Genomic DNA, 21878 nt, shown 5'->3' with positions numbered 1-21878 from the left:
ATGCTTCAAAGACACAAGAAATTTAGAAAAAAGACACCTTTTATAGTAATTGAAAGTATGTGACTGATTTGCCCTGGAATGTTCATTAACAAACTGCAGGAAGCTCCAGAAAGTAGACATATTATATATTCATTTCCTGAAGAATCACAACATGCATTAGTGCATTGAAGGTTCTGAAAATTTGTGCAGTAACCTTCTTAATTTTGATTCACTGATCCCAAACTTTTCAAATTTGGGTTTACAATAGCATTTATGTCAAATGAAGGCCAATGAGTAAAGGGACATCTCATGAAGGTTTGAGTTAATTCAATAAGGGAAGGACTGAATTAGAAGTAAATCGTCACAGGGCACACAATATAGCCAGACATGCAGAACTCAAAAGAATCTGAGCTTTGTTTATCAGTATCATGTCCGTACTGCAAGCAGGAATATTATGTACATCCTGCTTTTTTGGATATATAAACTGTAAAGGTTCATGATAATTTAATCTTAAATACATAATTTTTCTGCTGCCATTTCCAACAATAATTGGTTAAAATTATATTATTGGCATTTGAAGCTTATCTGCTGATAAAATTTAATTAGTTATGAGATCTGATTATTTAGCACTAGCAAACAATTCTTTGAAGTTACATTCTTTTATACAAGATACCAAACAGGCATTTCCTGCATTAGTGTTACTGAAGGGAAAATACAAAATTGGAATACACAATTACACCCACAGCAATCTAGTGCCAGTAAGATATCACCTATCACACTGATGTTAATTTTTATCTTATCTTGTTCTGTGGTCTTGCTTCCACTTAATTAGTCAATTCCTTATATAATGATTATAAGGGGATTACACGTAATTTTATAAAGGCACATATTTAAGCTAAATAACTTATATGAGACTTTACAATAATTTTTTTCTTTAAAGAGAACATATACACCATCCAGGTTTGAAAAACACTGCTCTGAGAGAAAAAGATGCCATGAAAACCAACCCGGGTGGTGGTGGTGGTTTTTGTTGGTGTTGGTGGTGGTGTGAACGATAAGGCTGAAGAGGTAGGCTGGGACAGGGCTCAAGAGCCATGTTGTTTATCACTCTAGAACTCTGAACGGCTCTGCTGTTTAATTTCTTACTCAAGTACATTGCTGAGTACTTCCAGAATAATGTCACACCGTGGTAAAAAGAAAAACCCTGGCTTGAACCTGACATTAACAGGAACGTCTGCTGCAGCTGACCACCACACACGCTCATGACTACAGATCTATATTCACAAACTTTTTTTTTTTTCCTTTTCAGAATAAGGATGTGTGTGATTTTAGGAAGTATTTTTCAGACCAATAAAGGAAATGAAATTCAATCAAAAGTCTCCTAGCATCTTCTGGAACATCGTATTTTATTGTCTTCTCCTATAACCTATTAAAAGATGAATTCTATTAATTTGCTTTCTAATACTTAATTTAAAAAATGAAAATGACTCAACTAGGAAAAGGAACCTGAAAAAAGGAACTCCTGGTTTCTGCTGATTCTGGGTTCTGAAAAATTTGGCATCTATGGCCACATGTGGGTTAAACTAGTTACTTTTTTAGTCAGTTTAGCTGTATTTTGTTATCAGTATTACACTGGCTTTGTAACAAGCCTGGAGAAATTCTCCTTTTTCCATGCACCAGAATAGGCTAGAGAGGACAAAGAATTATTCAGTTTCTAGAAGAAACATCCTGAGACCGGCATTTTAAAAGTGTGGCATGAAGCTGGGTCTGTTCCTTAGATTTTATGTTATTACTTCATTTTATTCATTTTGTCATCTTTCTGGAAGGTCTGACTAGACCAAAGGTTTTTAAGTAAAGGAGAGACACGATGAAAGACAGCTCTACTCTGTGCAGATCACTTTGTGAGCAGTATATAGAAAAGACACATGGCAAGAGGGAACTTGGAGATGCTGACATTTATTGAGAAGACAGAATGAGACCCTTGTTCAGGGCAGCAGAATAAAGTGAACTGAGTAACTACATCAATGGGGGGTGTTTTTACTCTGCCATACAAATCCCAAGAACAGTTCCTACCCCAACATACCCTAGTAATACATTTGGCTTAGAAAATAAAGTCATTAAAAAGCATAGGAATTAATACTAGCAACTGAAAAAAAGAACGCTGAGACCTGGAAAGGGATTCCAGAATACGTTATAAGGAACCCATTACCAATTATTTCCTGGATTAGCTATGTCTTTCAGTCACTTCATAGTGAATATTACTGATGAAATTAAACTGGCAATTATGAAAAACAGACATGTCGAAAGTAATTTGAGCAAAAACCGAGAGGAATCCCATTAGCATAATACATTTTTGACCTATAAAGTTTGACCTGGAAAACTGTGCTTGGCAGAAGTAACATTTACAAATAAAAAGTTAACACTGTAGAAGTTATAATAATAAAATTTTGGTAGACAAAAAAATGATTGATAAATCTTTGACATAAAATTTACATGGAAAAGAATATTAAGAATATCAGTAAAATAAAAATGGAAATGAAAGAAATATAAAGGGATTTAACCAAGATGTATAGCAAACTGATCAAGAAATCTGTTTAGTTAAATGTCACTTAATATTTAGAATCCACTACGAGACACAGTAAAATCAAGGAATTAAATTGGCTTAATGGACTATACCCAGAAGATACATCAAAATGCTCAGCAGATCCAAATATCTTTTTGGCAAAATACTGACACTCTTGATTAGTATTTTGAGAGGCAGTAGGTAGTTGGGACAGGGGATAACACTGTGAAGGAAAGAAAATAACCAAAGATCACAAGATATAGGCAAGAACATAAACAGACCTCATGAGGATTCTGGAATAAAAAGAAAGGAGAAACAGCTATATACTTACTTAATCATTCTACAAAACTAATTATGTATCATATGCTAACTGCTGAAGTACGTACTGGATACACAGTAATGGATACAGCAGACAAGATTCCTGCTCTTGAGGAGCTTACAACCTACTGCAAAGGTTTGCAAAATACAGCCCAGGGCCAAATCCAAACTAAGAATGGTTTTTGTTTTTCAAGCATTGTTTAAAAAAAAAAAAAAAAATCAAATAAAAATATGCAACAGAAAATGTGCATGCTTCCAAAAGCCCAAACTATTTACTATCTGGCTTTTTACAGAAAAGTTTGCCACTCTGGGCTAAAGGAGAAATAAACCTCAAACAAACACAAATAAATATGAAATTATAATTATGCTGAGTGCTAAGGAGGTATAAATGGCAACATGAGATAATCATGTGGGCTAGGTATTTAGAGAAGGCTTCTCTGAGAAAGCGATATTTAGGTTAATGCTTAAAGATAATTAAGGAATTAGCCAGGTGGAAGACTGGTGGGAGGAGGGGGGATGGCTGGTACGTTTTGGGCAAAAGGAAAGGCAGTAAAAAGTCCTTAGTAAAGAACAGCACAGTTAAGACCCTGAAGGCAAGGCCAGTGTGACTAGAGTGAGTGAGGACGGTGGGATAAAGTGGGGTTGGAGAAACTGGCAAAGCCAGATAACAAACAGTGTGGAAGGGCATGCTAAGGATATGAACTCTATTTTATTTTATTTTTTTATTTTTTTTATTATTATTATTTTTTTATTTTTGGGACAGAGAGAGACAGAGCATGAACGGGGGAGGGGCAGAGAGAGAGGGAGACACAGAATCGGAAACAGGCTCCAGGCTCTGAGCCATCAGCCCAGAGCCCGACGTGGGGCTCGAACTCACGGACCGCGAGATTGTGACCTGGCTGAAGTCGGACGCCTAACCGACTGCGCCACCCAGGCGCCCCATGAACTCTATTTTAAATGCGATGGAAAGCCGCTGAAAATTTTAGGTCTGAAAGGGATATGATCAAATTTGCCTGTAAAGAAAAAATCACTGGGGCACCTAGGTGACTCGGTCAGTTGAGTGTCCGACTCCTGATACCGGCCCAGGTCATGATCTCACAGTTCATGGTATCGAGCCCTGTGTCTGCCAGCGTGAAGCCTGCTTGGGATTCTCTCTCTCCCTCTCTCTCTCTTCCCTCCCCCCAAATAAACAAGCATTTTTAAAAAATCACTATGGCTGAGTAAAGAATTATAGGTATCTCTTGCTATCCAAATCCAGCACAAATTCAGATAGTAAGACATACTATGTTCCCACATAAGTTTGAGTTTTGTTTGGCAAATAGTGAGAGTCTGAATGGTAAAAAAATCTGTCCAAAAGTTTATTTGAATCTACTTGGTACCAGAGAGTGAAAGTTGGAAGAGTGAGAATTTGGATCAATTTCTGATTTGGAGAGTTTCTGACCACTATGGTGAAATTAGCAGATCCTAAGAAGGACCCCCTTCTGACTCACACATACAGAAATGCTAGATAAAATATCTTCCCCACACACATTTGTTTAAAAAAACAAAGTTAAAAAAGAAAGGTGAATTCTTTTTAAAAAGTTAAGGTCACGGCAGTAGTAGGTGTCGTGGTGAGAGGGTGCTGACTTTTGGATGAGTCTAGTTGGGTTAGTTCTGAACATTAGATAAGACTCTAGAGAGATGGAATTAAGGTCTTGGGCTCTGTTGGAGAGGCAGAAACAAATCATAAAACAAGAATAGGACATTTTGAAAGAGAGAGATTGGATGACAAGCATCATAAATGAATAACAAACATCAACATTTAGTGCCTTAATTAGAGTGTCACACAAGTACAATCTTACTTTCAGTGAATGGAATAATTTTAGAAAAGCACTTACTCCATTAGCAAAGATATTACCCAACAAAGGTCCAAACCTTCTGATTCAATACCAGGGTGGAAATAAAGCTATAGGGTATAAACCTGATTTGATCCTCTATCTAGTCAAATGCTTTCTTATTTCCCATTTCAAGTCAAAAGCATGCAAGGCACTTCTTAGAGTAGATCAAAACACAGCTTGGATGTTCTCCTAAAAACTCTCAAGTTCAAATGTTCCCTAGATTGAAAAGCTACACATTAATAATTCCTATAAAACAAGTTTCTATTCATGTTTACAAAATATTCAACTTATAGCAGTTGATAACATCAAGTTGGTATGTTTCTGAACACATGATTTTCTGTGTAGAAACAGCTTCATGTGTCGTTATACAAAATTGTTGAGGGCTGGCAGGGGAATAGGGAGTAACCGCTTAATGGGTGTGAGGTTTTATTTGTGGTGATGACAATGCTTTGAACAAGACAGAGGTGATGGTTGTGTAGATGGATGAAACGGGGAGACTCCAGGTCCTGAGGCCTCAACCCAACATGTCCCAAAGATGTGGCTGAAGGCTCTTGGTCTTGTCACCACAAAGAATTCGAGGACAGGCACAACACAGCAGATGAGCAACACAAGAAAGTTCATTAAAGCAGAAGTACACTCATGAGATTTGAGTGGGCAAACGCAAGAGAGAGAGACAGAGAGAGAACGAGCAAGAGACCTGCACCTGCAGGGGGTTGGGTTTCTATCACTTAATGACAGGTGTTAACTTGGGGGAGGAATATTCATTACTTGAGGTGGGGTTTTCTTGAAAGCAAGGTTTCACACTTCTTTTTCATATTTGGTCAGGGGTCACTGGCCTATTTTGTCAGTCATCTTGGGCCTATATGGTTTGTTCGGGCTTCTTGTGGCTTTGTTTTGAGATCCTGCCAGGACAGGCCTCTGACTTTCCAGACAGCCAGCCCTGGCTTCTTCTTTACTGACCTCCAGGCATCCTGCTTGAACCTAACCAACTGCCTACTCTAATAGTTGTACAACACTGTGAATGCACTAAATGCCATTGACTTGTTCCCTTTATAACTGTTTTGATGTTATGGGAGCTTCACTTCAAAACAAACATTTGTTGAGGACAAAGGCATGGTGTCTACCTGAAAGTACCTGGTTGGCTACTCTATGCCTCACACAATACAGCATTCTAGATGCTGCTAGCCATCTAACAAATATATGCAACTTCTCACAAAGAAAATGACAAGACAGCAAGCAGAAAGCAACAGAAACTCAACATCACCAGGAACATAGTTATACACAAATGATGCTACCTTTACATATTTTGGCATACCACAAAAATGATTCTTCTCTGGGGCACCCAGGTGGCTCAGTTGGTTAAGCATCTAACTCTCGATTTTGGCTTAGGGCATGATCTCATGGTTCATGAGTTCGAGTCCTGCATTGGGGTTCTCCACTGACAGAGTGGAGCCTGCTTAGGATTCTCTCTCTGCCTCTCCCCTACTTGTGCTTATATGCATCTCTCTTTCTCTCTCAAAATAAATAAACTTAAAAAAAAGATTCTTCTCTAAATGTGAAATTTGGAAGAGTATCTAAAAATTGTTCTTTTAACAACTCTTTTCATTCCACAATTCCAAAGACTAAGGATCTAATTTTATGCTGATTTTTGATCTGAGATGTAAACACATAAAACTCAATAGAAATAAGAGGTGAATGTCTTACCTCTGAATTCAAGTCCCCGCAGCTGGAAAGTGACTAGCCCGTTGCCTATCTCTATAAGGTGTACTAATGCATTGAGGTAGTCAGAGGCAAGAATGAAACAGTCCCCCGTACTGTAGTTTCCCCACCGTCCTAGGAGCAAATCACCACAGAGACTGTGTTGTAGGGATCTGGTTAAATGTTCATAAAAGATGGAATTCAGATTGTTGTCATCTGATCCTGTAAGAAGGGATTAAAAATGTTACACTTTACCCTACATCTCTGTCACGTCAACAAGATTGTTAAAAATACTAAAGCTAATTTCTAGTTAGGGAAATTTTTTTTGACAAGAAAAATAATATTAATACCCTAACAATTTCTATTTAAAAATGAAACAGGGTAATGAGAAGAGGTTCAGAATTTAGAGTTAGAGGGGTACCTGGGTGGCTCAGTCAGCTGAGCCCCAAATTCTTGACATCACCTCAGGTGGGACTGAGCCCTGCATTGGGGCTCCTCACTGAGCATGGAGCCTGCTTGGGACTCACTCTCTCTGCCCCTCCCCTGCTCGTGCTCTGTCTCTTTCAAAATAAATAAATAAACTTTAAAAATAATATAAAATCTTTAAAACATTTTTTTAAAGTTAAAAAAAAAAAGCATGCATATTAATTCAGGATTTGGCCTTTTTTAACATACACAATGGCATCATTTGCATCATGAGAATTCCAAGCCCCTTACACAAGGACGTATTCCAAGCACATACAGCTGAGATGGCTATTTTATCTACCAGCATGTGGTGACAACAGTCGTTATTATCAAGTAACTAGTCCTACGTAATCCAATTTTAGAGTTACAAAAACCATTTGATTATTAATTAGGTTTCTCAAGTAGACAGAGTATTTGAAGGAATCTGAGAGTCAAATGGATACAAACACTTCAGTCTACCTTTGAGTTAGATTTCTTTTATTAATACATTGGAATTCTGGTTAATTTCTTACAGTTGGATTAGTGAGATTCACCCTCTATGTGTCCAATTACTAACAGGTGGGCTGACAAAAGGATGTTTCCCCAATGACAAAACTAAGGAGCCAGACTTTAGATAATGGTACCACCACCCAAATACCACATACTAAAGCTCTGTCTTGAATGGTTCCCTCACATGACATCTTTATACACAATAAACTAAATGAAATTAAGTGAATATTTACCTAAATATTCAGGGAAGCAGGGGAAGCAAATATATTAATAAATATACCTATTGGTCAGATTGCATATTCTTTGATACACTTGACCAGTTTTACTTTAACTGTTCTAATTTTTAACCTCTGAAAGACAGTATCTTTCAATGGCATTTTTAATTCCTCTGAGCATTCTTAAAGTGCACTTTATAATAGATGGGTATATACATTGTAGATACTCGAATTCACATATACTTTGCTAAAGCAGAACAAAAAGCAAAGGATAGACAGTAAAACCTTGGACCATGAGCAACTTATTCTGCGAGTAGTCCACCAGACGAGCAAACATTTCTAATAAATTTTAACTTGATAAACGAGAGATGTCTTACGATATAAGCAGTACATGATGCCAAATGTCACATGATCACAACTGAGCCAATGGTTCTTGAAATTCACTCTGATATACAAGTGCTTTGGATCACAAGCATGTTTCTGGAATGAATTATGCTCACACACCAAGGTTTTACTGTATAGTCTTTGAAAAATGACTATTTGGAACTGACAGAGGATTCCCAATCAGTTAGGAAGCGAAATATATATAAATAACACATTTCTTAGACTTGCTTCTTTACTCACAAATGGAACTTTTACCTGGATTTCTATCAAGCTGGGAAGCCAATCTGGTATTCGAATGATCCACTCGTTTTGTGCTGAAGAGGGCAAAACAACATTTTTACTAAGCCTTAATTAAAAAGGAGAAAACCATATAATTGAAGTATTATCACTTTATGTATATCTCTGAGAAAAATCTATGATTGGCATATTGCTAAAACTCCTCAGTAGTGTAGTTTAGGGGTAAGATTTTTTACTCTCTCACCTTCATTATACATAAACACAGCAGTTATCTCCTAACATGTTAAACTGAACAGTGGGTAGAAAGACATTAATGAGTTTAATGCAAAAAAAAAAAAAAATTGATTAAAAATGTGTACCATATATAGTTCTTAAAGATATACAGTGCATGAAACATTTTTGCAAGGGAAGGTACATCTATTAATGTCCAATGGTACAGTGTTCTTTAGAACAGTCGTTCCTAAAATGTGGTCCACAGAACTGGAAGCAGGGGCCTCAAGACCCTTTCAGGCAGTTTTCCAGATCAAAATGATTTTCATAACAATCTTGAGCTGTTACTGACTTTTTTCACCATGTCGACAAGTGCATTGATGGTGCGAAAGTAACGCTGGGTATGACTACCAGCACTTCAACTTGAATCAAAGCAGTGGTATCAAACTGTATTTTTTACTGCCACACATGCACAAGAAAAGACAATAAAACAAAAATTCACATTTCAATTGAAAATGTCTTTAATGAAGCAATAAAAAAAATTAGTTTTATTAAATCACACCTCCTCAGTATAGGTCTTTTTCATATTGTGTGATGGTTGTCTCAAGGGATTGCATTTGTGCCACTGTTTGAATTGCAAGCTGCACTTGGTACTTTTTTTTTTTTTTCATGGAACATCACTTTTACTGTGATTATTCAGACTTGCATACTTGATAGACATTTCTCAAAAATGAAGAAAGTGAGTCTGTCCTGTTGCCAATAACAAAATTCAAGTTTTTTAGCAAAAATCAGAATTTGGGAAAATGTATATTTACTATAATGAGTTTGAGAGCTTACCAACAAACACATTCCTTACACCTCCTTTCACCTTCTTATTAATGATCTTCTCCCCTTTGTATCCTAAGACCCTTACCTCTCTCCTTAGCTCATGTAAGTATCACGTTACATGTCTCTGGAATTTCCACATCTGTGTGGATTCCACATATGCACACTATTAAATTTGATTTTCTCCTGTTCATCTGTCTCATGTCAATTTGATTCTTAGTTGAGCTAGAAGGATCTTGAAGGGTAGAGGAAATTCTTCTTCCCCAACAACAGATATGGTTTTAAGACTCCATATTGCAACTAATCTTTAGGAAACTACCATGTGTCGACTTCTAGTGAAAGATCAAAGAGAAATATCCACAATTGTTTAAAAGGGCTATTAAAATACTTCTTTCTTTTCCAGCTATGTGTCTGTGCGAGGCCAGATTTTCTCCATATAATTCAACCAAAACAACATATTGCAACAACAGATTGGTTGCAGAAGCAGTTATGAGAATCCAGCTGTCTTTTACTGAGCCAGACATTAAAGAGATTTATAAAACTACAAAAACAGTGACACTCTTCTCACTGATTTTTTTGCTGGTATAGAAATTACAGTAATTTTCATTAAAAACTGTTATTTATATTAACACATAATGGGTTTATTGTTGCTATTTTTAAACTAATTAATAAACATTTGAATTTTTCTGAGTTTTGATTTCTAACACAGTAAGTATCTGTAGATAAATCCTGTGTCAACAAAAACTCCTGACATTTCAATAACCGTGAAGAGAGTAAAGGGGTTCTGAGACCAAAACTGCTGCCACAGACAATATTTTGGACCAAAATTAAATTACCTGAGAACATTAGTAACACAGAAATTCATCAAAAAGAGAAACACCAAATGTGGTTTTAGATAAAAGACCAGAGCAAAAGCTTCCAATCCACAAGCTATTCCACTGTTTAAAAGGTGAGACCACTATTTTCACCTATTAGGTGCACTGATGTGTGAAAGTGTAGAGAGAAAAGAGGCAGTCATGGAGATGGCCCATAGAATTACAAATTAGTATAAGCTCTTTTTGAATCAATGTCAATACATGTTAAACGCCTTTAAAATGTTTAGGTTCCGTGACTCAGTAATTCCCCTTTTGGATAATCTTTCCAAAAGGAAGGGGAGGGGAGGGGAGGGGAGGGGAGGGAAGGAAGAAAGAAAGAAAGGAAGAAAGAAAGTAAGTTTGGAGAGATTACATATAAGGATAGTTAGCAGGCATCAGATGAAACAGCTAGCCAAAGAAACTAAATCTAAATGGAGAAAACACTTTATGCACAGCGATGGTCATTAAAAAGTTCTGCTCATGAGAAACCAGATGTAATCTATAGAAAATTTAGCTCTACAAATAGATATTTCTCAGGAAACTATGAGATAACTAGTTTTGACTGCTATAATGACATAACATTGTATAGCATAAAGCTTCAAAGCTGTATTAATGTGGAACTCTAAGAAATAGCATTAAAAGAAAAAAGACAGAAAAAGGAATATATTCACCAAGAACTAGGTTTTTAAAAAAATCTCAGGAAAAATGGCAGAGAAAATATAGAACAGTTACTCTGACTCTTCTAATTTTATGTGATTTTGAACCTTCAAGAGTATTTACATAAAGTTTTAGCAAAATATTTCAACACAAAAATTATTAACCATGAAATATTTATGATAATGCTGTTGATAGTTTTTCCTAGTAAAAAATAGATAAAATTGGCTTCCAAATGCTTTATTGTACTCACTTATAGTCTCTCTCCCAGAATTTGACAGGTCGAACATACGAAGTGATGAATATTGCACTTCCTAGAAAGGGATTTAGTGGAGTAGAAAAAAAGGCCGATACAGCAGCCTGAACAAACAACATGGCTGAATCTATAAAAAGCTGGTTAAGGACTTTAACATTCATTTGAGTGAGCACGCACACACACACAAATACATCTCACAAACACACTGCCATTACCGCAATGAAAACAATGTGAAGTTTGTCACAGGAATACAGAAGAGGGTGTCACTGGACAATATAAGGGGGTACAAGTACGAAGACAAGTCAGGATAGTACAGCCTGGCATGATGCTTTGAAGGGAATCAAATAAACATCTGCTAATATGTATTTGGGAAAAGTCCATATATTACCCTGGGATAAAGATGCTGGTTTTAATTTTCCACAAGATAAAACTAAAATTTACACAAACAGAAAATCTGTATTTCTATCCACGTAGTCACTAACCTTTACTTTTATTTAGAAAGTACTTTTAAGAAATGATGAGATTAGAAAATTTTAGACATAGTTAAATTACAATCATGATTATGAAAAATGTTTGTAATCTTCATTTAAAAATATTTCTAGGGGTGCCTGGGTGGCTCAGTCAGTTAAGCGTCTGCTGTTAGTTTTGGTTCAGGTAATGATCTCACAGTTTGTGGGTTCAAGTCCCGCATGAGGCTTTGTACTGACAGTGAGGAGCGTGCTTGGGATATATTTTATCTCCCTCTCTCTCTCTCTCTCTCTCTCTCTCTCAAATAAGTATTTAAAAAATATTTCTAAACGTCTTGTATTTATTAAAAGTACTCATATCTGTAAACATAAAATTTTAAATCAGTATTAATTATAAAACTTTAATACTGTCCTCATGTTCAGATGATCTGTGGGTGCACCCAAAGCACTGAGAATATTTGATAATTTATCACCTAGTAATTTAAATGTCTATAAACCAACATTCACAATAAGGATATGACCGCCCTTTCTTATACAACTTTTATTGGAAGGATACGGGGTACTGCAAAGGGCTGAGCAAAAGCATGGAAAGCAGAACCCCATGTAATTTGCCATGGGGCAATGTAAGTGTACACAAACTGCAATTTATAAAGGAGTTCCCAAAGCTGTAGGAGGAAAAGAAAAACAATCAGTAAAAAACTTATCAGATATTTGAATTAGAAAATGAAAGACCTTTAAAATATATTTTTTTCCTATAAGAAAATGGCACTGAAAATATTTGCCATTTGCATAAAAGGAAAAGATAAATCAACTGCCAAAACACTGAATATATACTTAAGTAAAGACAGCTAGCTGATTTATGGATTTGTGTTTCATCTGTTAAAAAAATTCTATGCCCTCTATTGATTATATTACTACTACTACTACAAGCAAAATTAAAAAAAGGTAGGACATTTAGATGTTTGCAAAGCTTAAGTAATTCATACATATTTTTATCCCTAAGACACATTCTCCTCAAATTGTAGTGCTTTGGAAACAGAGTATGTGTTAAATGCAATGTCAGAAGAAATTTGAAACCAGCCAGGCAGGAAATAAAGTTGTAGTACAGTTGTCACTGCCTATTCGCCTAAGGATTTAGTAGTGCATATTAGGCATCTGATCATAACCTCAATTGGTACGGTCAATGGAAACACAGCACACGTTTTAATTTTATGTAAATTAGTATTTGTTTTGTTGTTGAACACGTCTTCAACACTGAAACAGAATTACTGTGTTTGTCCAAAGTTGCCTCTGCATGGCAGGCAATGCAAGGTCCAATTCACAAAACAGACACAGAATCTTAAAAACAAGAGGTTCAGACTAACTTGGTGCCATGATCAAGCACCTCAATTAACTGAACGATTTCAGTTAATTTGCAAATGAACCTGTTTAACTCCCAATTAAAAACAAAGAAACCTCAACTTCAACCAATTAGAAAAAGCAGATGAACTCCTGCATTCTTCTCCGTGACTCAAATTTATGCCGGTAATCCTTGATACTAACGTGATCAGGATGTCAGGAAGTAAAAGCAGTGTGTGTATTATCAAGATGCCATTATTCATGGTCTAAAAGCAGTGATTCAGAAAACTTCAGATTCTAAATATGAAACAGACTGAACTCAAATTTTGACTGTAACACTGAGGAAAAAATGATATGCAATTACATGGATAAGTGGGGTAGTGGATAAAAATTTCTGTATACATTCATAGTAATTTTTCTCTTGTAAGATTAAATTGATGGTGCATCTTACAATGATATCTTAAAAACTATATCTAGAAATCTCTTAAAAATTACTTGCTTACTATCATTGTTAAATTCTATCAACTAACCTTACTGATGCAAACCCGTTAAGGGCAGAGCTTTCTCTATTTTGTTCACTGATGTAGCCTCAGCATCTAGAACAGCTGTGGAACACTGTATGCTCTCAAGAGCAATTTGCTTAACAAATGAAAGTATTAAGAAAATCCAAACTAATTCAAGTTAAGACTATTTCTATTTTATTGCAACTTTCACTTTTTCCCCCAACAGTATACTAAATTGCCCTACAATTTCCAGTCTAAATATTTAAATTTGTGAGAAACCACATGCTTCTTTATACAAACAATTCTTTGATTAACTTTCTGGCTTCCTCCTTTGGTTAACCATGCTCACTAGAAGAGGAAATAAATGATAAAAATGCATACAAATTAGTGACCGAGCAAACATAATACTGCAATATTCTAGAAGCTACTTAGTACAACATTTAGCACAATATTTTGAAATGGACTATCACTAAAACCTGCTTAGATTAACGTTTTCCACTTATACTATTCCCATCCTAGGTTAGACCTCTATCACATCTCAATTACTGTCACAGTCTCTTAAACTGTTCTCCATACCTTTGGGTTCTCTCTTCCCCAAGTCATCCCAATGTAGCTGACCAGGCTAACTTGCCTAAAATTGGGCTTTCATTGTGTTTTGTAGCTGCTCATATGCTTCAGCTCTCTGTTACCTATCAAATGGGATAATATATGTCAAAGTCCTTTGTATGTGGTCAGCGTTAACATGAAATCTAAACTCTATTTAATTTATAAATAATCTGATTGCACAACTTATTTCATTGAGAAAGGTAGTATGGTTCAGCAAAAAGATTCTTGGAATGGGAGGCAGAAGACCCAGATTTTGTCATCTCATTTGTAAAAGGACTAAAAGTACCTCTCTTATGGGTGGATAATAAATCTCAGAAGCATTTTGTAATTTTCAGAGTATTCTGCAAATGTCACCATGAAACTAATTTCTGATTCCTCCCACACGGCCTCACTGCCTTCAGTATTTACCATCTTCATTCAGCTATCAGGTTATTTCCTCCCTCCATCTATCTAGCAGCCCAGAGCCCAGTGCAATTATTACCACATCTATTTCTAGGATTATTCAAAACCACATCCACTTTTGGAAGATCCTATGGATTTAAAAATACACAGCTAGTGGTGTTTCTCTAAACTTTCTATATAACTTAATCTTATCTTCCTAGCTATATAGCAAGAAACACGTCTTTTATGGATCATAGTGAGTAACATTGGTTAGGGATTCTACTATGCTTCTAAATGACTGGTTGATTGAAAAAAGATATTACTTAAAAGACAGTGAAGCAAATGGAATGCAAGCAGAATCCTCACTAAATGCTATATTACTTAGGGAGCTACTTTTTACCGATAGGGATATTCCTTTCAGTGACAAATTACCTTGTTGAAGAGTATAGACATGAAGAAGAGATCCAACAACATGGTCTCTGAAAACGCTTCATAGTCGATTTTGAAAAAGAGCACAGTGAAGAGGACTGTGACATACTGATATGTAGGGCTGCTGAAAGAGGATCGTAGCAACTTCAGACCAGCAATGGTGATCATTAAAGCACCTAATCTATAAGATAAAGAAAGCACAACTCATCAATCAATGGCTGAAAACTTCAGAAAATCTACTAACTTCAGAAAAATCACTATTTCATTTACTGTGCTTACGATACATTTACATCCAAAGTGAACTTCTAAAAATGATTTATACACCAAGCAAATCACATCCTAAAATAAACTCTTATATTCCCTTTTAACAATATGTATTATGATTCTTATTTCTTTATATAAATAAGCACACTTAAACAAATAAATAACAGCATTGCATTTCTAATATATGGTTCTCCAGTTTCTTAATATTTGTATTGCTTTAATAGTAATACCGTTTAGCACATAAAAAACATGTATTAACGCTTACCCAACAACACGTACCTAGTCTAGTGCGTAGGCCTATACGATGACCGTATAGGCGAGTGACCACCTACACAGTCTGGTTTACACAGTACACAAAAACAGACATCTCTCAAATTGACCATCTAATAACAGAAATGAACCTTATTCAATAAATGTTCTCTCATAAAATATTAGTTGACAATAAGATGTCTAGTGATATACAAGAGCAGGAACAGATGTTCAGGAATTTCACCTCACTTTTTTATCTTACAGTGCACTGCACTAATGAGACACTCAATTATTTGTTACTTGATCAATGTCTGAAGACACTGCCTATGACAGCCGCTAGTGGTGAAACATAGACGAGAGGAGTACTGTACTTACTCTGTATCCAGTTTTTTTGGACTAGCAATGGTCTCTGCACTGCTACTAAGTTCATTAAGAACAATCAATGGGTAGATGATATTCTTCTCCACAAAAAGAAGCCACACATGAAGTTTCTCAAACCACATCATAGTGGCTGCATCTAACAAGGCAATGTAAGAAGATCACATCATCTAGTGTACAAAATACAGGCATACCTCATTTTATTGAGCTTTACTTTACAACACTTGGCAGATACTGGGGTTCTTCTTGGTTTTTTTCTTTGTTTACAAATTGAAGGTCTGTGGCAACTCTGCACTGAGCACGTCTATCAGCACCCTTTTCCAACAGCATCTGTCACATTTTGGTAATTCTTGCAATATTTAAAACTTTTTCATTATAATTGTATTTGTTACAGTGATCTATGATCAGTGACCTTTGATGCTATTGTTGTATTTGGGGATAACAAAAACTGGACCAATGTAAGATGGCAAACGTAACCAATAAATGTGTGTGCTCTGACTGCTCCACTGATCCACTGTTCCCCCACCTCTCTCCCTCCTTTCGGGCCTCTCTATTCCTTACGATTAAAATTAGGCCAATAACTCTACAATGCTCTTTAAATGTTCAAGTGAAAGGAAGAATCACACATCTCTCATTTTAAACCACAGGCTAGAAATTATTAAGTTTCATGAGGAAGGCGTGTTGAAAGCCAAGACAGGCCAAAAGCTAGGCCTCTTGTGCCAAGCATTAGCCAAGTTGTGACTGCAAAGGAAAAGTTCTTGGAGCAAATTAAAAGTGCTGCTCCAGTGAACGTACGAATGATAAGAAAGTACAGCCTTATTGCTGACATGGAGAAAGTCTGCGTGGTCTGCATAGAAGATCAAACTAGCCACAGCATTCCCTTAAGCCAAAACTTAATCCAGAGCAAGGTCCTAACGCTCTGCAATTCTGGGAAGGCTGAGAGGTGATGAAGCTGCAGAAGAAAAGTCTGAAGCCAGCAGAGGTCGGTTCATGAAGTTTAAGGAAAGAAGCCATCTCCACAACATGAAAGTGCAAGGTGAGACGGCAAGTGCATATGTAGAAGCTGCAGCAAGTTCTCCAGAAGATCCAGCTAAGATAATTCATGAAGATGGCTCCAGTAACCAACAGATTTTCAGTGTGGATGAAATAGCCTTTTATTGGAAGAAGATGCCATCCAGGGCTTTCATAGCTAGAGAGAAGTCAACGCCTGGCTACAAAGCCTCAAAACTCTCTTGTTAGGGGCTAACACAGCTGATGACTCTAAGTTGACGCCAATGCTCACTGACCATTGTGAAAATCCTAGGGCCCTTCAGAATGATGCTAAATCTACTCTACCTGTGCTCTCCAAGTGAAACAACAAAGCCTGGATGACACATTTATTCATGACATAATCTACTGAATATTTTAAGTCTAATGTTGAGGCCTACTGCTCAGAAAAAGAGATTCCTTTCAAAAATACTACTGCTCGTTGGGGTACACCTGGGCAGCTCAGTCAGTTAAGTGTCCAACTTAGGCTCAGGTTATGATCTCACAGTTCGTGAGTTCGAGCCCCATGTCAGGCTCTGTACTGATAGCTTGGAGCCTGGAGCCTGGAGCCTGCTTCGGATTCTGTCTCCCTCTCTCTCTCTGCCCCTTCCCAGCTTGCTGTGTCTCTCTCAAAAAAATAAATTTAAAAAATTAAAAAAAAATACTACTGCTCATTGACAGTGTCTGCAAACAAAATCTATTCTGTAGCCCATGGGGATTCAAGGAATAATTTTGACTTTCAAGTCTTATTTAAGAAACACATTTTGTAAGGCTATAGCTGCCATAGACATTGATTCCTCTGATGGATCTGGGCAAAGCAAACTGAAAAACCTTCAGAAAGAATTCACTATTCTAGATGCCATTAAGGACATTTGCAATTCGTGGAAAGAGGTCAAAACATCAATATTAACAGAAGTTTGGAAGTTGATTCCAACACTCCTGGATGATGCTGAGGATTCAAGACTGCAGTGGAGAAAGTCACTGAAGATGTGGTAGAAATAGCAAGAGACCTAGAATTAGCAGTGGAGCCTGAAAATGGGACCGAACTGCTGCAGTCCCAGGATAAAACTTGAATGGATGAGGAGCTGCTTCCCACGGATGAACAAAGAAAGTGGTTTCATGAGATGGAATCTACTCCTGGTAAAGATGCTGTGAAGACTGTTGAAATGACAACAAAGGGTTTAGAATATTACATAAACATAGTTGATAAAGCAGTGTAGGATTTTGGAGAACGACTCCAATTTTGAAGGAAGTTACTTACACTGTGGGTAAAATGATATCAAATAGCATGCTACAGAGAAATCACTCGTAAAAGGAGTCAACTGATGTAGCAGACATCATTGTTGTCTTATTCTAAGAAATTGCCACAGCCACCCCAACCTTTGGCAACCACCATCCTGATCAGTCAGCAGCCATCAACACTGAGGTGAGGGGCCTCCACTAGCAAAAGGATTACAACTCGCTGGAAGCTCAGATGACGGTCACCATTTTTTGGCAAGAGAATTTTTTTAAAAAGGTATGTGCACTGTCTTTTTAGACATAATGCTCTTGGCACACTAATTAGACTACAGGGTAAACATAGCTTTTATATGCATTCGGACACCAAAAAATTGACTTGTCTTGCTTTATTGTGATATTCACTTTATTGCAGTGGTCCACAACCAAACCAGCAATATCTTCCAGGTATGCCGATAGTTTGGCAAAGTGATGTGAAAGGAAAATCTTACAGCACAAACTTGTCTCTGCTATAAATAAATAATGTAAGAAATCCAGTATTTCAATCAGTTGTCAACTTCTATGAATTCTGATACATGTTCAGTTTTGCAACTTAGATGTGACTTAAATTTAGATGAAGGGCGCTAGGTGGCTCTGATCTCAGCTCAGGTCATGATCACTTTGTGAGTTTGAGCCCTGCATCGGGCTCTGCGCTGTCATCAGATAGCCTGCTTGGAATGATATGAATTCCCTTTCTCTTAGCCCCTCCCCCGCTCATTCTCCCTCTCTAAATAAACTTAAAAAATTTTTAGACGAATTTCCTTTTAAATTTTAATTCTTGGGGCGCCTGGGTGGCTCAGTCGGTTAAGCGTCCGACTTCGGCTCAGGTCATGATCTCACAGTTCGTGGGTTCGAGCCCCGCATCGGGCTCTGTGCTGACAGCTCAGAGCCTGGAGCCTGCTTCACATTCTGTGTCTCCCTCTCTCACTGCCCCTTCCCTGCTCATGCTGTGTCTCTCTGTCTCAAAAATAAATAAACATTAAAAAAAAAAAAATTAAAAAAAAAATAAATTTTAATTCTTGAAACCTCAGTTTTTAACCATAACTTTTTCTCATTTATGCCTATAACTTCTGGAGAAAAGTTAGTAAGATTATGAGACTGCCCTTTTTCCCAAAAAGAAATAAATGACCTATTAAAATTATCTGTTTTTAAAATCTTAAGGTACATGTGTGTGTACGGGCATATGTATGTGTGTATCTTATGTACATCTCGGAACATATATGAAAGTATGATATGTTTTAGATTCACACACTTCATAGAAGTCATTGCACTGTCAGTAATGTTTTTTATAATACTTTCACCTTATTTCATTGGGGAAAGTATCTAGGATAAACTGAAAGATTTAAAATAAGGTTCTCTAGCTATCTGAAAACATAGCTGGCTTCAGGAAATGCTCTAATGAATAATCTTTTTCTTTCCATTGCTAAAGTCAATAGAAGGGAAAAGAAATAAACTTTGCTAATACCTAGTGCTTTCAATAAGTCAAACATGTTATACTGATTCAAAATTTACAAAACTTTAGACTAAATATTTTGTTAAGATCAAAAAAGAAATAATTATGATCAATGACTTACTGTAAGGAAAACTGCTCTTCAAAACAAATTGGATACACTTGCTATTTTTTATATATGAAAGCAATACTAACAGTTCACTATCAAAATAATACATCATTCTACTAAGTTCTTTTCCTGACTGTATGAAAGAACCAGTACAGATCGTCATACAGCTTTATGTCATTTTCTCTTAATTTTTAAAATTTTTGTTTATTTATTTTGAGAGAGAGAGAAGAGGAGGGACAAGGAAGGAGGAAGGGAAAGGAAGGGGGAGAGAGAGAGAGAGAGACAGACAGACAGACACACACGGAGGGAGAGGGAGAGAGAGAATCCCAAGCAGGCCCTGCACTGTCAGCACAGAGCCTGACGCGGGGTTTGAGCCCATCAATCGTGAGATTATAACCTGAACCGAAATTAAGAGTCAGACACTCAACCGACTGAGCCACCCAGGTGCCCCATGTCATTTTCCCTTATTAAAAGAACACATAAGAAGTATGCACAATGCCATTACTGCAACCTACAGGTTAATGTTTCATTATCTCTTCAGGATCAAACTGGTGACCAAGGTTTCAGTCCCATGATGCTCTAAGCAATTTTACTAAAAGGCCCGAGAGGGGCGCCTGGGTAGCTCAGTCGGTTAAGCCTCCGACTTCGGCTCAGGTCATGATCTCGCGGTCTGTGAGTTCGAGCCCCGCATCGGACTCTGTGCTGACAGCTCAGAGCCTGGAGTCTGTTTCAGATTCTGTGTCTCCCTCTCTCTCTGGCCCTCCCCTGTTCATGCTCTGTCTCTCTCTGTCTCAAAAATAAATAAACGTTAAAAAAACAAAACAAAAAAAAAATAAATAAATAAAAGGCCCGAGAAATTTGCTTTGAAAATGCAAAGTCAAGTTTGTAACAGAAAACTTTCAAAGGCTTCAGAGTTCTCTAAACAAGTTAATGTATCTTCAAACAATTGAGGAATTTACTCTTTACAGTAATTCATTAACTGAAAAAAAGGTTTGAGGAAAAACCACTGGTTTGTTTAATCATTGATATATAATGAATGATGACATAGTTATGAACTTTTATTATTTCCCTAAAACGAGCAAGTATGGGATATTGCAAGTCATGGGGCCAATGAAGAAAGACCAAATACTTACAATAGGAAAGACAAGTCAGGATTTAAAGTGGACTGGCCTTCTACCTCTTTCTGAGTCATTTTATGCTCTACCCCAAAATCTGAACAAGTAAGAACAATTACAAATGTTTTAAATTTCTTTTCATCTCATCAACTCTTTCCTACCTTTCTCTGGTAGGACATAGTGTCTCTGGTGGAAAGAGGAACAAAATTCTCTCTATTCCCCCTATGCTTTGAGCTAAAAATATTTCAAATAGAAATCTTAAGGAGGACTGGGTTGCCTATACATAGAAAAGATTTAAGGAAAGGGTAAGGACTGGAAAGAGAAGCCACAAACATGCACAGAAGGATTTGTCAATGAGAGGTCTATGAAGAACAATACAGAGAGGAAGTAAATTTTATTCTGTGGAAGCCAGGATTGTAGCATTGACATTTATACTTCAACTGAAATTAAAGCATCCTGAAAAAGGTTTGACTCATCACAGCTTCAAATCTAAGTATAACAAACACAAGCCACAGTGTTACTTAACGATACTTATTTAATAGTCTCCGTTAAAGTGTAAAAAAAAAAAAAAAAAAAAAAAAAATCCACAATATTAAACAGAGGAGTATTAGTGAAATACTTACTCCGAACTTCGTATTGATTATACTCCACTGTCTTCAGCAGAGGGTGAGAAAAACAGTGCCATGGTAGCTGTTTTCTAACTTGAGGCAGCACATAATGGGTTACAAAACCTACAAAGCCGACCAATGCATATAACACATACTTGAGAGCAGGCTAAAAGAAGAATAAAATTGAGAAAATTAAAAGTGATTTTGAGAACCATAGAACTCCTAATGTGTCAGTCCAATTTCACTTATTAACAGAAAATAGCAAAGTCAATTTGAGAAGGTAAGAACTAAAATCTGTCAACATTTTACACTGTTTTATTGTGTAGTTTTTCTGAAACTTGTACCAGCGTTGCCCCATACGATCAACCAATACAGAGAAAAGTGGTGGTATGTCACATCCGACATCAATTACTAAATGATGTCTTGGGCTTTCTCTCTCTAGGATCACTGGCTCTGGGGAAAACCAGCTGCCCTTCTGTGTGGATACTCAAGCAGCTAATGGTAAGGGCACATGGAAAGGACCTTAGATCTCTGGCCAATGGTCAGTAAAGAACTAAGTCCTACTAACAGCCTCAGTTGATGGCAGCCCCAAATGACTGCAGCATCATAACATATCCGAACTAGGACCATCTAGCTGAGCTACAATTATAATCAGA

General features: G+C 36.8%; 1 protein-coding gene across 8 annotated transcripts in view; it reads right to left on the bottom strand.

Moving 5' to 3' along the window:
- Positions 1 to 21878, bottom strand: part of PCNX1 (pecanex 1) — a 166495-nt gene that overhangs the window by 18270 nt on the left and 126347 nt on the right. For all 8 annotated transcript variants that reach the window (XM_045451397.1, XM_045451400.1, XM_045451399.1 and 5 more), the window contains 7 exons: positions 21238 to 21388; positions 15637 to 15778; positions 14752 to 14929; positions 12048 to 12156; positions 11022 to 11151; positions 8244 to 8302; positions 6442 to 6657 (listed from right to left, as the gene is read on the bottom strand). In XM_045451397.1, the coding sequence (XP_045307353.1) occupies positions 6442 to 6657; positions 8244 to 8302; positions 11022 to 11151; positions 12048 to 12156; positions 14752 to 14929; positions 15637 to 15778; positions 21238 to 21388 (985 nt within the window). The remainder of the gene's footprint in view (positions 1 to 6441; positions 6658 to 8243; positions 8303 to 11021; positions 11152 to 12047; positions 12157 to 14751; positions 14930 to 15636; positions 15779 to 21237; positions 21389 to 21878) is intronic.

The sequence above is a fragment of the Leopardus geoffroyi genome, chromosome B3 (assembly GCF_018350155.1).
Source record: "Leopardus geoffroyi isolate Oge1 chromosome B3, O.geoffroyi_Oge1_pat1.0, whole genome shotgun sequence".
NCBI classification, from domain to species: Eukaryota; Metazoa; Chordata; class Mammalia; order Carnivora; family Felidae; genus Leopardus; species Leopardus geoffroyi.
The sequence above is the reverse complement of the archived record's forward strand: the minus strand, read 5'-3'. Positions and strand labels throughout refer to the sequence as shown.